Source organism: Balaenoptera ricei, chromosome 3 (assembly GCF_028023285.1).
Source record: "Balaenoptera ricei isolate mBalRic1 chromosome 3, mBalRic1.hap2, whole genome shotgun sequence".
In the NCBI taxonomy this organism is placed as follows: domain Eukaryota; kingdom Metazoa; phylum Chordata; class Mammalia; order Artiodactyla; family Balaenopteridae; genus Balaenoptera; species Balaenoptera ricei.
In genome coordinates, this window is record NC_082641.1 from 158,097,027 (window position 1) to 158,113,098 (window position 16,072).

A 16,072-nucleotide genomic window follows, 5' to 3' on the forward strand; every position below is an offset into this window, starting at 1 on the left:
TATCACAACTATATTATTACATCAGTAACATATTGAAACTATATTATATCAAAACAATAAGGTATCTGAGAACCAGTACTGTATGTTTAGTGGCACTTACTGCTCAATAAGTATTGTGGAAAATTTCCTAGGAGACCAGTCTCATTTGAGACTGATATACATAAGCCATCATGTACTTACAAATTATGCTGGACCACGCTGGAGAGGAAAAACATGTAAATAAACAACATTCCACTCTGCTAAACTCTATTTCTCTCAACCACTTCAATGCCACCAGTCTCACCAAGCCAGAAATAGGGGAAGCCGTCTTTTCAGGTCCCATTTATAATTCGTCAGCACAAGTTCCACTGCCCCCTCAATAAACACTCTTGCACCTGGAATTTTCCTCTATTCTACTTTAATTAATGATACAGGGTAAACCTTATTACATTCTGGAAAGGTCCACCTAAGAACTTTCAAACTCTGAAAATCTTATTTCTGAAACACGGTTCTTTCCTTTCTTCTACGCCTACTAAATCTACTCTTTGTCCATAGTATAACCTCTGACCTATCATCCCTAACTTTTTGTTATTCACCTCCATTCTGGTTTTATTTGTTTTTCTCCCAGCCTGAGCAATCATTTCAAATACAGCCTCACATCATCTTTTTCTTTCCAGTCATGTTTATTTTTACAAACCTTTACTTCTGCATTAAACAGTTTTCTCCATTCTACCCTCAGACTTCTGAACCTTCCTGCACATGGTCATGTATATGCTTGCCAAGCACATACACAGTATATCAAAAGTCCTCGGAATTCTATTCTCAAGCGTCGTATTTTCTTCCCTTGTATTTTCCCTGTGGAAAATTTCAATTTCCCATGGTAACCGGCAATACTGGTAGTTTGAGAAGAAAGCAGACCCAAGATCTCAAAGCTAAAAATAAGTGATGGAGCATGGATTTAAGATTAAATGGTCTGTCTTCAGATCCTAAGCTCTTAACCACTAATTCTGTAAGATTTCATATATGTAAAATTCTAGAAAATGCAAACTAATTACAGTAACAGAAAGCAGACCGAGGGTTGCCTGGATATGATGGAGGAAGTGGGGAGGAGAGAAGAATATCAGGGAGAGGCAGAAGAAAGGGGTTACAAAGAGGGACAAGAAAACCTTGGGGACAGGTGTTCTTTATCTTGACCGTGCCACTGGTTTCAGAGGTGTATGTGCCGAAACTTACCAAACTGTACATTTTGAATATATGCAGTTTATTTGATGACAATAAATTTGATTTTTTTAAGTAAGCAAAATTAGAAAGCATGGTATTAGAACAGGAATAAACCAAGAGACGTTTGCCACAGAAATGCAAGCCCAGACACACACACTCACACCATTTAGTGACCCATACACATATAAACAGAGGTGACACTGTAATCAGTGAGGAAAGCACAGAGTATCTGATAAACTGTTTTTAGACAACTGGCTACCCATACTGAGGGAGGGGGGAAGAACCCTGACTCATATCATACACAAAAATGAATTCTAGATGAATTAAAGCTTTACATATAGAAAGCAAATCTTTAAAACTTTTAGAAAGAAAGATACTGTTTAAGTATCTTTTAAGACAGGGCAGCATGGAAGGATTTTTTTTTTTTACAGACCCAGAAAGGATACACCGTAAAGAAGAAATACTGGTAAAGCCAACTACCTTAAAATTCAAAACTCCTACACATCATTTACCATCTTAAAATGTTTTAGTATTTTACCTATATTTTAAGTGCCTGAAATAGTTCTTAGTACACATACTACTAAGGAAAATAGAGGCATATTTATACTAACTTTTTTTTAAAATTTATTTTATTTTATTTATTTTTATTTTTGGCTGTGTTGGGTCTTCGCTGCTGTGCACGGGCTTTCTCTAGTTACAGCGAGCAGGGGCTACTCTTCATCGCAGTTTGTGGGCTTTTCATTGTAGTGGCTTCTCTTGTGGCAGAGCATCGGCTCCAGGCGCACGGGATTCAGCAGTTTTGGCACGCAGGCTCAGTAGCTGTGGCTCGTGAGCTCTAGAGCGCAGGCTCAGCAGTTGTGGCGCACAGACTTTGTTGCTCCACGGCATGTGGGATCTTCCTGGACCAGGGATCGAACCCGTGTCCCCTGTATTGGCAGGCGGATTCTTAACCACTGCGCCACCAGGGAAGTCCCTACACTAGCTTTTTAAAATGTTGATATTTTGTGAACTGGTCAAAATAAATATGACGCAATACTGAACTTCAAGTTTCAAAATGTATGACCATTTACAATCACTCCAAAAAAATTAAATACCTAGGTCTAAATCTAACAAAACATGTATAGGCTCTGTATGCTGAAAATTACAAACGGCTAATGAAAGCAACTGAAAAAGATCTAAATGAGTTCTTCCCATGAATAGTATATGAAATGGAAACTTGACATGTGTAAAGATAGCCAATCTACTTAAATTTTTCCTCAAAGATGAGGAAAAAGAAAAGATTACTCAGCAGTGAGAAAAAAAAAAAAAGTGTTTTACTGACAAACAGTAGAACTACAATAAGCCAAGCCCAGCGAATCCAAAAGATGTTACATTACAAATTTCCAGTTTTGGTGCCTGAATTCAGCACTAGAGAGCTCAGAGCAAGAATTAAAATCCAATGCAGAACAAAGATGGAATACATGATCACCACTGAGTTCTCCAATGGCCCTTTCTAAAGTGCAAGGTGACAAAATTCCTTAAGTTACCCCCAGTTTTCCTTCATCTACCTATTAAAATCAGAAACACTCCACTATGCAAAGAAAGAAAAAAGGTCCAGAAGGGAAATGTCAGAACAGACTGAATATTTATTCAATAGGGAGAAAAGAACTGCCACCACAGAGCGAAGATTCTTGTGAATAGGAAATTCAACGACCAGGCTGTCGAGATGCCAGAAGAACTCACTGACCCTTATCCACCTGGCGTTTGTTGAGGCTCAGCTCCAGCCGGCCTACGTGGCTACTAGTCCCATCTGACAGCATCAGATGTGGCTCCTATTAGTGAACCCATTACAGGGCATCCATCAGCCAGGGCGAGTCAAGAGGGAGCTCCTTGAACCCTCTGACCCGCTGCACAGTTAAAGAGGTCAAAGTCTTAGAAAGTACACATGCCAGAAATCTAAAAATAAATAAATCTCATGCCAAGTCATTTCTACCTAATTCCTACATTCTAGTTTGTATTCCGTATACTATATATTCCACTTCTAATATGTATTCTATATATCCCAATAACCACAAGCAAAAGAACAAAGCAACTCACCTTAAAAACATTTTACCCAATACCCTTGAAATACACTATTAAATTCTTATTGCAGAAGTCAAAAGCCCAGACATTTAAACCTGTAGATAAGCTTGAACTGCCTTGTCTCTCAGTTCTTCTCAGCATTAATTTCAGAAAAATGAAAGGCTTTCCATCTGTGGGTCAGGAATCAGAACACAGCAGGAAAACATCCCTCATCACTTCTAAGTGTTTCTCATTCTGATGGGACCAATGTCTCAGGATAATAACTGTGAGGCCTCATATTGCTGCTTCTTTACCAAAAGTACCCAGATGCCCCAGCTGCACTTTTACGTTAGATCCCTGACTCTGCTAAATGACCTGGAAATGGGCCTGCACTAACCACTCATAAATACCCGCATGCCGATTTGAGGGAATGTCAGTCAGGTATGAGACCCACAAGAATTGGTGACTGAAAAAGGTAAAGAATGAAAACTCCTGTTATAAACATACAAACCTTTGGTGTTACTGCAGTGGGAAATGCAGGTTTTGATATTAAAAATATTTCATGTCACAAATATTAGCCACAGAAACTACCCAAGCCCATAGTCTAATTACTAAGTGATCTTTTCAATTCAAATCACCTGTGTACACTTTTTCTTGATCTGCTTTTTCATGCAATGCAGAATTTAAATGGGCTAGTCTGGAGAGCTGAGATAAAAATAACCACAAAAACCACTTTGCTACTACTAGATTAATTGCTCTGAATTCTACACTGATCTTTTGGTTTGGTGTGAACTAAATTCAGAGTATAATTTTGCGTGAGGTCCGTATTTTGCAAACCACAAAAAACATATTCAGGAAAACCCCTCACAGACTAGCAGGACACACAGTCATCACCCTAACACCATTCTTGGCAGGAGGAATAAGACCTTTTTTATTCACATCAACTGAGCTGGAGGAACAGCATCTAACCAGCTTGCCAAGCATCAAGGTCTGTGGCAAACAGGTTAGGCCAACTTCAACAAAATCAGAAGGTTTTTCCTCCACAAGACTTTCTCTACCAAAGGACATGAACAGAAAAATGGCTACCTTGCTGTTTTGGCCTTTTACTTCTGACCACAAAAGTATTAATTATCTCAACCCATCTTAACCTTCTTTTGTTTTACATCAATAAACAGATCTACCTAAGAGCACATTAGCACTAGTAACTGCATGCCAGTGACAATGGCATGTTTCCTATAATTCCTCTTTTGCAATTATATGACTCACTGCCTTTCTAACTCTCTGACCACACCTTTTCAGTTTTCTTCACTGGATCCGCTGTCATTTCCCCCTCTTTACATCTCACTCGATACAACCTTCCTCTGGAGAAACCAATTCATCCCTAAGGCTTTAGCCACTACCCCCATAATGACAGCTTCCTAATATTTATTCCTAGCCTATTCCTAGCCCCAACCAGTTCTAAAAACCTGAGATTCTAACAAAAGTTTCTGCTTTCACTGAATATTTAGTTTAGAATGAGCTTTTTTGGTTTTAATCTTTTCTTTGAAAGGACCTTTAAAGATCACCTAATGTGGTCACACATAAATGTAAGTTAAATCTGAGTACTGTCTACTATATTATTTTCTGCATTTTTCCTGTATTTCATAAATTTTTTTTTTAATTTATGTATTTATTTATTTGGCTGTGTTGGGTCTTTGTTGTTGCGCGTGGGCTTTTTTTTAGTTGCGGCAAGCGGGGGCTACTCTTAGTTGCGGTACGCGGGCTTCTCATTGCGGTGGATTCTCTTGTTGCGGAGCACGGGCTCTAGGCGCGTAGGCTTCAGTAGTTGTGGCACATGGGCTCAGTAGCTGTGGCTCACGGGCTCTAGAGCGCAGGCTCAGTAGTTGTGGCGCACGGGCTTAGTTGCTCTGCGGCATGTGGGATCTTCCTGGACCAGGGCTCGAACCCGTGTCCCCTGCTTTGGCAGGCGGATTCTTAACCACTGCGCCTACCTTAGGAAGTTGGTATTATTATTCTTCTCAGTGACAGATGAGAAAATGGAGGATTACAGAGGTAAGATAACTCATCCAAGGTCACATAACTAATAAATGTAGAAGGCTATTTCAAGCCTAGGTCTGACTCCAAAGCCCATGCTTTGACCACAGTGCTACTAAATCCAGACCACCTCTGTGAAGGTCAACCGATTAAAGGAGATGTTCATAAAACTGGAGCAATTCCATAGATACTATACACTGTACACTGCCCAACACAAAAGGACCTCATTCCATGGACCCTGAACAGGAAAAACACCAGGTCTTTTCCCACATCCCGTTTTTCCTTCAAGAATTTTAAAATTAAAAAAAAAAAAAAAAAACAAAAAACTCCTGAATCCATGTTCTTTTTCATATGTGCTTAATTTTGTGATTTGAGAGCTGGATGAAAGTCTAGGGTAGCTTCAGAGAGGAGGATGAGATCGATAAAGAGCAATTATAGGGGGCCTCCCTGGTGGCGCAGTGGTTAAGAATCCTCCTGCCAATGCAGGAGACACAGGATCAAGCCCTGGTCTGGGAAGATCCCACATGCCGCGGAGCAACTAAGCCCGTGCGCCACCACAACTACTGAGCCTGGGCTCTAGAGCCTGCGAGCCACAACTAATGAGCCCGCGTACCACAACTACTGAAGCCTGCAAGCCTAGAGCCTGTGCTCTGCAACAAGAGAAGCCACCGCAATGAGAAGCCTGTGCACCACAACAAAGAGTAGCCCTTGCTCGCCGCAACTAGAGAAAGCCCGCGCGCAGCAACGAAGACCTAATGCAGCCAAAAATAAATAAATAAAATTATTTTTTTAAAAAAGAGCAATTATAGGAACAGAAAGAAAGCAATTATAGAAATAGGTGAGAACTTTCAAAGAGCTGGTTCAAACTGTCTTTTATGGGATCCAACAGGAGAAAGCTGCTTTGGAAAAAGTGAGCCTTGTCAAGTGTCACCAGAGTAATTTAAGAAAAAATAGCAAATCCTGATAAACAGGCATATAACATTCATATAATCACCCCAAATTCAAAAGGAAGTTAGCTTTTCTACTGTTATCTTTTAGAATGAGACCCTTATATTTGAGCAGTAGTCCTAATAACTTACAGGGGTAATTGCTGAAACTCAGTTAGTCCTAAAAACAAATATAAAAACCATCCAAGAATGACCACAAATACAGTCTTTGTTCTCTATGGTACAAGAAACCAATCACAAGCCCATCTGTGTGAGACCTAGCTAATAAGAACACTATTTCAGAGGGGGGTACAAAGAGAAGGATGGGTTGCCAAGGGGAAGAAGTAAGTCATCTATTAGACTGTGACAAGCTTTTAAGTGTTTGCATTATCATTAACCAACTGCCTGGTTCCCTGGTTCCCACACCTGCCACCTCCATCCAAAACTATCACAGCAGCACTTGCCAACAGGCTCAGCTCCAAAACACTGGCGCCCTCTTCTGACCCTTTTGTAGTACTGCATTCATACCAGGCACTGATGTGAAAATCTCTAATAAAGCCACAAATTAATAAATTTGCAGGTAACATTTTCCAGATAATTCTGTATTTGCAATTCCCTGAATAAACCTTAATTTAGCTTGATAAAAATGTTAAATAGCAGACCTTCTACATAAAATTTATGCCAATGAAAAGAAAAGCAACAATGTTCTCTTACCGTTTTAACAGTTTACATATATTAGCTGATAGTATTACAAGAATTAGAAGGATGCCAATAACTGACAGACAAAGACCTTACTATGTGCCAGGCACTAGGAGTGAATAAATTAGTTTAATGCTAACAACCTAATGAGGCAGGAACGCCTCTTCATCTTACAGGTGTAAAACGAGGCACAATGAACTTAAGTAATGTGCCCAGGACCCTGCACCTGGTAGCAAGTGGTAAAACTGAAGTTCACACTCAGTAACTGTGACTCCAGAGCCAGAGCCTTATCTACCCCAAAATATCCCTCTGAGGTATCATGATAAAATGAAACGTGATCAAAATAGAAAAAGTATAAGTTGTAAGGAAAATTATAAATACATCATCCAAATCTCTCATTTTCAACAAAATCCCTAACTGTAAAAAAATAAAATACTACACGAAACATTTTGGTCATTTTCCCATTCCTCCTCGCTTGAAGATTCTGAACTTCTGGGTCTAAGATGTTTTTATGCCTTCTTTTTACTACCCATTCCTTTCTTCATTACACTATGCCTTTATTTATCTATTATCTTGTTCTTGAAAAGAAAAGAAAAAATTAATCCATACTATACGCTTTATTTTTCTTCTATACAGCAGAACTGCTTACCTATTCCTACCTAAATTCTCTATTTCATTGAGATCTTTAGAAAATATTTTCCTTAAGACAGTAAATCCAAATAGCATCATCAATTCCTTCTCATTGCAAATATGAGAGATTCTCATCTGCCTGGAATTATTTAGTGTGTTCCTACCTCTAATCAAGGCTGGCAGACTAGATAATCTTCTAATATTTCTAAAAATGCTAACTTTATTTTCAAACAGGACATGAAGGCACATGTCTAATAATCTGCAGTTCAAAACAAGATTTATCTCAAACATTTCTAGATTCCACAGTTTGCCTACTTAAAGCTATTCATAATACCAAAAATTAAGGACACTTAATAACCCAACACAGGCTGACCAAGCTCACTCCCATTCATGACTGAAAGATTTACCACGGGTGAAAACAAATGCTTTTACAACTATCGTTTCATTTCATAACATTAGTTTAAAGTCTACTTAGAAGCACAGACTTAGTCAAAGTCTGAAGTATCAAAAACATATATTAACTGCACCGGTTTAATCTGTTAGATACAAGAACAATAGAAACAAGATGGTTATAGTTTAGTACTATAACTGACCACATCGCTAAAGAATCCATCATAACATTATTCATAGCTCCCGTATCTCAACACAACAAGAAGTGCACAGGTAACACACAAGAAAAGGTGCCAAGGAATGGGCTCCGTGCAAATCCCACAACTCCTTTTACCTCGTTCTGCAGGATGGCAGCCCTCGAGGCTCCTTAGCAGTCAAGGACTCCTTCAGCACTTCAATGTGCTGCTTGCTGTCTGAGAACTGGTTGGTGAGTGTTTCTAGCTTTGTATGTAGGGCTAGTAGTTCTCTGTCCTTTCTGGACAGCTCCTGCTTCACCTGACCAATCTAGAGAAGAAGAAAAAGCAGTGTAAGGAAAAAAGAAATAAAACCACCACCTCTGATCTGGATCTTTGACAGATCCATGTCAAGATATACAGCATTAACTTTATGACAGGACACAATTCATCTTTTTGCACCATCTAATCTTAGCTGACCACCCCCCCCCAAAAAACAAAGCTTATTCAACTAATAGCAAAATTTCCAGTTTTCATTTATTGTCTCCCCTAAACTTTTGAAATCCATTAGAAAAGGAATGGAAGAAGAAAAATCCCAATTCACTTAGATGACTATGAGACAGCAGTAAGCATCTGAACACGACTAAAGCAGTTTTCATCTTATTAAGTCATAAGAAACTTCAAATCATACAGCAGGATTAGTGTAGATGGAATACAGAAAGAAAAAAGAAACTTCCTACTATTGCTATTTAAACTCAAAAGCTGCACATTTATTTTTTCATTGTTTTTTTCATTCTCAAATGAAAGTATACATAAAGTCCTTCTTAGAAAGCCACTTTAGTGTTATAAGGCATTATAAACATGTGCTTTCTAAAAATTATATAATTTTGAGGAGTTAGGGGTACTGACCTAAAAGAAAGATTCCACCTACAAAGTTATATTACCTACAACATGTCATATCAACTAAATGGATAAAAGTATATAACCTAAATAAAGAACGCATAAAATCTCATTCTCTAAGAATCTACGTGTGTAATCAAATTTGAATTACTCTGACAGAGTAATCCATAAATCAATAGGTGCCACTCACTCCCCCAGAAATTTTTCTCATCTTAACTTAGAAAACATTTAACATCAAACATCTCCTTTACATTTCTACCGTGTTTCTAAGAATTTTTACTCTTTTATTCTAAATGTAAGCCAAATTAACAGAAATCATATCTGTTTTTACATTGTATCTACTGCCTAAGCAAGGTAGCTATGCACTAAAATATAGACTCTTGGAAGTATAAATTTCACAAGAAGTCAGTAATCTCAGTACCACTGATGAAACAAAAAATACTTTTTAAAAAGTTGAATGTATCTAAAGTATTTTGACTGAAATAATCTTAGGCATAAGGGACAAAGTTTTTGAGAACAATTTCCCATGAGAAAGTATGAAATACATTTGACTGTAATTAAAATTACTTTTAAGGAGGACTAAAAATAAACTTATAATTTACTGTTCTGTTTCATCAGGAAGACAAGCATTTTTCTCATATGCATGAAATCTCTACTTACAAATAGAATATTCATTCATTCAACAAACATTTCTGTGTGCTCACTGTATGCAAAATACTCGCAGCTGCTAAGGACATCACTGGAAGATAGCTGTAAACAGCAGCTACTTCCATCCTGTAACTCAGATACGTACCCAGGAGCTGCCACATACTGTAATGGTGTAGCATCTTTCATGACATCCCTTTACCAACATCCCACCCCTAACAAACAGAATGCACTAAAAACGCACTGGTGGTATGAATGAATAGTCAGGAGAAACGTTCAAAATGTTCTCACCTCATCAGCTAAAGAACTATGGCTTAAAGATTACTCAAATTTCCAGCTACCTCTAGACCATGTGATCAAAAATAAATATAAAATCTCAGTTTCCTCATCATCTGCATTACTAAATAATCCTCAAATAATGCTATACTGACCATAAAGACTGAGAAAAAGAAGAAAATATCCTAAATAGAAGAGTTTAGAAGCACAAATTTTCCTTAAAAGTTAGGAGCATAAGGCTTTTGCAGTCAATCCCACGTGAGAACGAACGAGTGTGTCTTCTTGGGTAACTACCTCTCTAAGCCTTGGTTTCCTAATCAGTAAGATGGAGAAAGCAAACCAGTGCCACTGTACTGCGTACAGATTAAACCAAAAAAATGTATAGAATGTTTAGCCTGTTGTTCGACACAAAAAGAAATTAATAATACTAGCTGAGGGAAAAAAAGTTATAGATCAACTTCTCCTCTACACAATACATGGTTACAACAAACCAAATTGGACCCTTTTAGACAAAATATCTCACTTTTCTATCTATACTATAAAGTGGTCCATAAATAGCAAACACACTAAATTAGCACAAGTGGTTTTTTTTTTTTCTTTTAATGCTGCATTCCAGTCTTATCCTACCGTAATTTTCAGAAGCAGTTTTTTTCCTGACACTTGGGAGACAAATGCGTGCATAGCCTAGTATAGGGCAGTGGAGTGCACAGCTTACCAGCACAGGTTCTGGAACCAAATGGCTTGTGTAAAAATCAAACTCTGCCTCTTACTAACTGTGCTTCCTGAGCACCACTGTGTTACCTCAGCTTCCTTATCCATAAATTGGGTTGAGAATATACCTACCTTAGTAGGTTATAAAATGCTTATAATAAGTACTCAAGTGTCAGCTATTTTATTATAATCATTTTATCACAGTTTGAAATGGAATTTCAAGTTCTCTAGACAGATGATTGAGCTACTGAATAGATTTAGAGACTTTAAGTTTCATGCTACTTCTAACTGACCAGATAACTAAATAAGCTAATCACTTCTATACATCTGTTCCAAAGAAAGTAAAATTTGTTGCAAAATCACCTATCGGGGACTTAAAGATGATGTCTACATATGAAGGTAAAGCACTTCACTCAAGAAATCAGACTCAAATAAACCCTGGGTGATGGACCTAGAACATCTGCACATTCTTTGTACCTAAGAAGAGAAAGAGACCATTCACATAAATCAACAAGTTTCTGGTTAACAGGAAAGAAGTCGAGAAAAAACAGCTTTGAAGCACCATCCACACAGTGACAAAGCAACAATAAAAAACCAGGGGGCCTTCCCCGGCGGTCCAGTGGTTAAGACGCTGCGCTCCCACTGCAGGGGGCGCGGGTTCAATCCCTGGTCGGGGAGCTAGGATCCCGCATGCCGTGTGGCACGGCCAAAAAAATAAAAAATAAAAAACAAAACAAAACAAAACAAAAACCAGGGACAGGGCTTCCAGAGCACATGAGGGCTCGCTGCACACAGGGTGGCATGTGGGTCAAACCGGTGAACAGGAGTCAGTTAAAGAGCAGAGCAGGCTGGTCAGTGCTAGTCCCGGGCAAAGCTGCCGACCACAGAGTGAAAGTGTGAGCACCCAGAGCCAGAGCAGCAGGGTCCCACTGTGGGATCACTGCACGCAAAGGGTAAATCTTTCGGCAAAGACCTCTGCCTGAAGACCAGCCGCTCTCTTTTTCAGCTCCTCCCCTTGAGCCTCTTTCGAATTTAGCTCCTCCTTCAGTTGCTCTACCTGTCACGACATTGTTATTCTTTTTCACTCATGTGTCAACTTAAGTCTTCTTATTATCTGCTTTTGAGCCAGAGCAGTAACTGGAAATAACAATAACTCATATAACACAATCAAATCTGTTCCCCTAATTTCCTCTTCAAAGGACCCTAGATGGGCTCACTATTTTCACAGGGTAATGGACTGAAATGTGCTAATCAGCAAATGGGAAGCAGAGATGATATTTTATTTTGTTCTCAAGTTAGAATGATAAATCAAAACTAACAGAAAGTTGGATACGTGAATTTTTAAGTTCTAAAAGTTACATGAAATTGGCCGTAGTCATTGATGACAGATTCTTAAAATAACAGAGGAATATTCTACTGACTTATATGCAGGTATGGGTATCACAGAAAGAAGCCAGAAACTGTATCATTAAAGGAACAGTTTTCACTTCTGAGAAATTAGGGAACTAACACAATTGGGATATGGGGGGCAGGGGGAGGGGGAGGAACACTTATTTTCTAGCTAATATTTTATAATTGAAATTATGATCTTTAAAACACCACAGACCTGATAAACTGATAACTGTAATAAACTAAGTCCTCCAATTTGCCTAAAATAGTTCATAGGATCAAAATAAATGCCTTTGGCTCTAAAGAAGGAATACTGTGACTGAGGTTATAATACAGACTGATATGTCTCAGCGATGCCTATCCTACTGTACATACACCCCAAGTGCACGTGGGAAACAATAAACCTGATACACATGGGTCTTCTCCAAGGGAGAGCGCAAAGGGCTTTCCTTTAGGGAACTGTGTTTGAAGGGAAAACACGATTTTATTTAAGCCATTTCAGGAAAAAAAAGGGGAGGTAGATTCAGTCTCTTAGGCTGAATTTGACTTCTAAATTTGTTCACAAGACATAGAGAACGCGATGTTTCATATAGTGACAAAAACTCATCTGGATGTAATCCTACTAATCGCCTCAGAAGTACTGGTAGACATGAAATGTTAAACTGTGATAATACACGCTTAGCCTCATACAAGTAATTTTCTTTAAAGTGAAATTTGAAATAACTATACAACATCAGTAATTCTGACTTTAATTCTGGGAAAGTTCTATCTGAAAGAATTACGGTACAAGTATTCTTCCCTGAAGCCTGATAAAACAGCGTGAGGTCCATCATCATTAAAGAAGTAGGAACATGCATCAATTTTTCAAACCCCATTTAAAAATTACGGTATCACACACCATGACCTTGTTTTTCATAAATTTAGAATGGCTCCGATAGACCTCCATTTGCCTCATTTCTTCCTCTCGTTCTTCAGTACTCAAAGCCCCGTTCGATTTCAGCATCTGAATCTCCTCTTCCAAGTCTCGGAGCCCACGCTCCATAGAGGAAATTTCTGAATCCTGAGGACAAAGGAAGATTTAGACATTAAAGTATTTGCAAAAAGTCAGAGAGGTTGCACAAGTCTGTCTTTACAGATGTGAAGTTTAATAAAGATAAACAAATATGTAGAAATATTGCAACTGGTGCCTTGCTTCTAAAATATATCCTTCATGGCCATATGGTGGAGAGGAGGAGGACTGAGATCTATAGTATGATTTTTCCTCTATCCTTTCCTCCGCACCCTTTTGATTAAAATTGAGAGTATTAACTAAAGAAGTAGAAGCAATGGAAAACTAGTTAAAGTTTCTAAGTACTTTATGGTCAACAAACTTCTAGTGAAAACATCTGTAATATTAACAGTAAAACCTTTTCTAGCTATAATATTTTATCGTTTTACTTGACCCCCCTAAAAGGCTTATTTCTGCCCCCAAAGGAGTGGGGAAAAGAGTAAGGTTTCAAAGATTTACACAATAATGCGTATAACCCTTATCTACAATAATAAAGATCTGATAACGTCCCACTGCAGAAAAACAAAGGGATGAATAATTACGTTAACAGTTACACTTTATCACACAGTGGTCCCACCTTTTCCACAGTTTTACTTTCCGTGGTTCTGCTTTCTGTGGTTTCAGTTACCTGAGGTCAACTGCGGTCAGAAAATATCAAATGGAAAATTCCAGAAAAAACAATTCAGAAGTTTTAAACTGTGCACCGCTGTTCCAATCAACATGATGAGCTCTCACACCATCCCATTCTGTCCCACCGGAACGTGAATCATCCCTTTGTCCAGTGTACCCGCGCCCGTTAGGCACTCACGGCAGCCGTCTCGGTTATCAGATGGACAGTCCTGGCATCACAGTGCTTGTGTTCAAGTGACCATTTTTACGTGACAGTATTTTATTTAATACCGTCCCCAAAGCACAAGAGTAGTATGCTGGCAATTCAGATTTGACAAAGAGAAGCCGTAAGGTGCTTCTTTTAAGTGAAGAGGTGGAAGTTCTCACTAAGAGAAAAACTCACATGCTGAGGTTGCTAAGATCTACAGTCAGAATGAATCTTCCAGCAGTGAAATTGGGATGAAGGAAAAAGAAATTCGTGCCAGTTTTGCTGTTGCACCTCAAACTGCAAAAGTTACGGCTACAGTGCATGACAAGTGCTTAGTTTAGATGAAGAAGGCATTAGATTTGTGCAGTAAGATACTGAGAGAGAGAGAGAGAGAGAGAATGAGACCTATTCACATAACTTCCATCACAGCATACTGTTATAACTGTTCTATTTTACTATTAATTACTGTTGCTAATCCCTTACACACTGTGTCTAATTTATAAAATTAATCATAGGTATGTATAGGAAAAAACATAGTATATATAGGCTTTGGTACCATCTGTGGTTTCAGGCATCCACTGAGGGTCGTGGAACCTATCCCCTGCAGATAAGAGGAGGCTACTTACTGCATTAGTAATCTTACTTATTCGCTATACTTCACCATGCATTGCAAATATCTCATAATGATTTCTAAAAAGAAACGTCACTGTCCTTGTAAATCAGCATCACCACGAATATCACCTCCTAGTACAACATCCGTCTATACTCATTTTCTTGGTTTTGTCTGTCACAGTATCCAGTTTATCCCCAGATTACTTTAGATGTCATCAATTACAGAAAAACTCCTACAAAGAATAGATACTTTTACATCTATAGTTGCATATGCTTATTCACCTAAGAAGTAAAGACCTTAAAGAGCATAAATTCAGTATAGCTTTATTTTATTTGGAAGTTTAGAGAAACCATTCCTTTAGGAAGAAATTTTGAGACTGACTTCCTCTTTTCACATTACCTCAAGCCTGTCTTGACTGACCTTCCTTGTTATCTGAGAGTATGCCGATAAGAGTTAAAGGATTTATCATGAGACACTTACAGCTAGCTATTTTTAGGTTCGGGGGAGAGGCAAGGGCTGTACTCCTCTGACTTGCATTGCATTATCTTTAAAAATAACACAACGAAAATTTTCTTTTACAAATCTATTCAAATGAAACTTACATTTGGTTCAAAATTAAACATATTAAATTAACACAATCAGAGACACTCTAAACCTAAACCAGGATTTTGATTTACTTGGTTTAAAACTATCCCGGCCCATGAAGAATAAACAAATAAACGGCTTCAAATGCACTATCTGAAAATCCCAACACAGACAGAGAGGCAGCTCTTGACCAAATCAGACACTCACTATCAAATCATGCACCATAAAATCTGCACCTAAAAAGGGACCATAACTGCAGCTCTGAAAGCCATGAGGCAGAAAAAGAACCTGCCAGGCTACTTTCTGGGATGAGGCCAGAAAATTAACGCCAGATATGTTGGACTAGTTGTAGCACCGACCAGTACTCAGGCTGGGTTTATTTGAGGACAGCCCCTTCCAAGGAGGTTTCTTACTCCTAGAATGTATAATAACTAAATAAATAAATTCTTTATCATCTTACTACTCTATACTTCCCCAGCCCTGGGTCTCCCATCATTAATCAACCAACCCCACTGAGTCCACTGAAATCCTCTTTTCCTTGTTAAATTTCCCAAATGCTCAACTTTTTTTCAAAAGTTGTCTCCCTGCTCTAAGTAAACCCAGGCTTTCCCGAAGGATATAATTTCCCCCAACGCTCTCCACTGAAGTTCACTAATCCACCAGCATCACAGAGTGGCAGGGAGAAGTGTGGGCATCCTCCAGGTTCCTCCATGCTGCTCCCATTTAAAGCTCACACTCCTCTTCACTCTCCCTCCGCACGGCTGCCATCTAGGGGCTTCCCCGTCACTCCCGCCCGCTGAAGAAGTCTTCAGCACCCGGCTGACAATAGATCTCTCCTTCAAATGCCACTCTTGCCATAATCCTAGGATTTCAATGTCCAAATTCCTTGACATCCGTAATGCCAACGCCCTCATCCTCCAGTCCATTTTAGCTATCCAGTTTACAAGACCACATCACCCAGGCCTCTCCTCCCAGGCCTGACACACCGTCACTCAC

General features: G+C 38.8%; 1 protein-coding gene across 1 annotated transcript in view; it reads right to left on the reverse strand.

Annotated features, from left to right (window-relative positions):
- The window catches only part of LOC132362763 (ELKS/Rab6-interacting/CAST family member 1-like), a 128,126-nt gene that overhangs the window by 70,353 nt on the left and 41,701 nt on the right, over positions 1–16,072 (reverse strand). Inside the window, 3 exon segments of the mRNA XM_059917737.1 lie at positions 8,254–8,280; positions 8,283–8,423; positions 12,912–13,073. Of these exon segments, the coding sequence (XP_059773720.1) occupies positions 8,254–8,280; positions 8,283–8,423; positions 12,912–13,073 (330 nt within the window).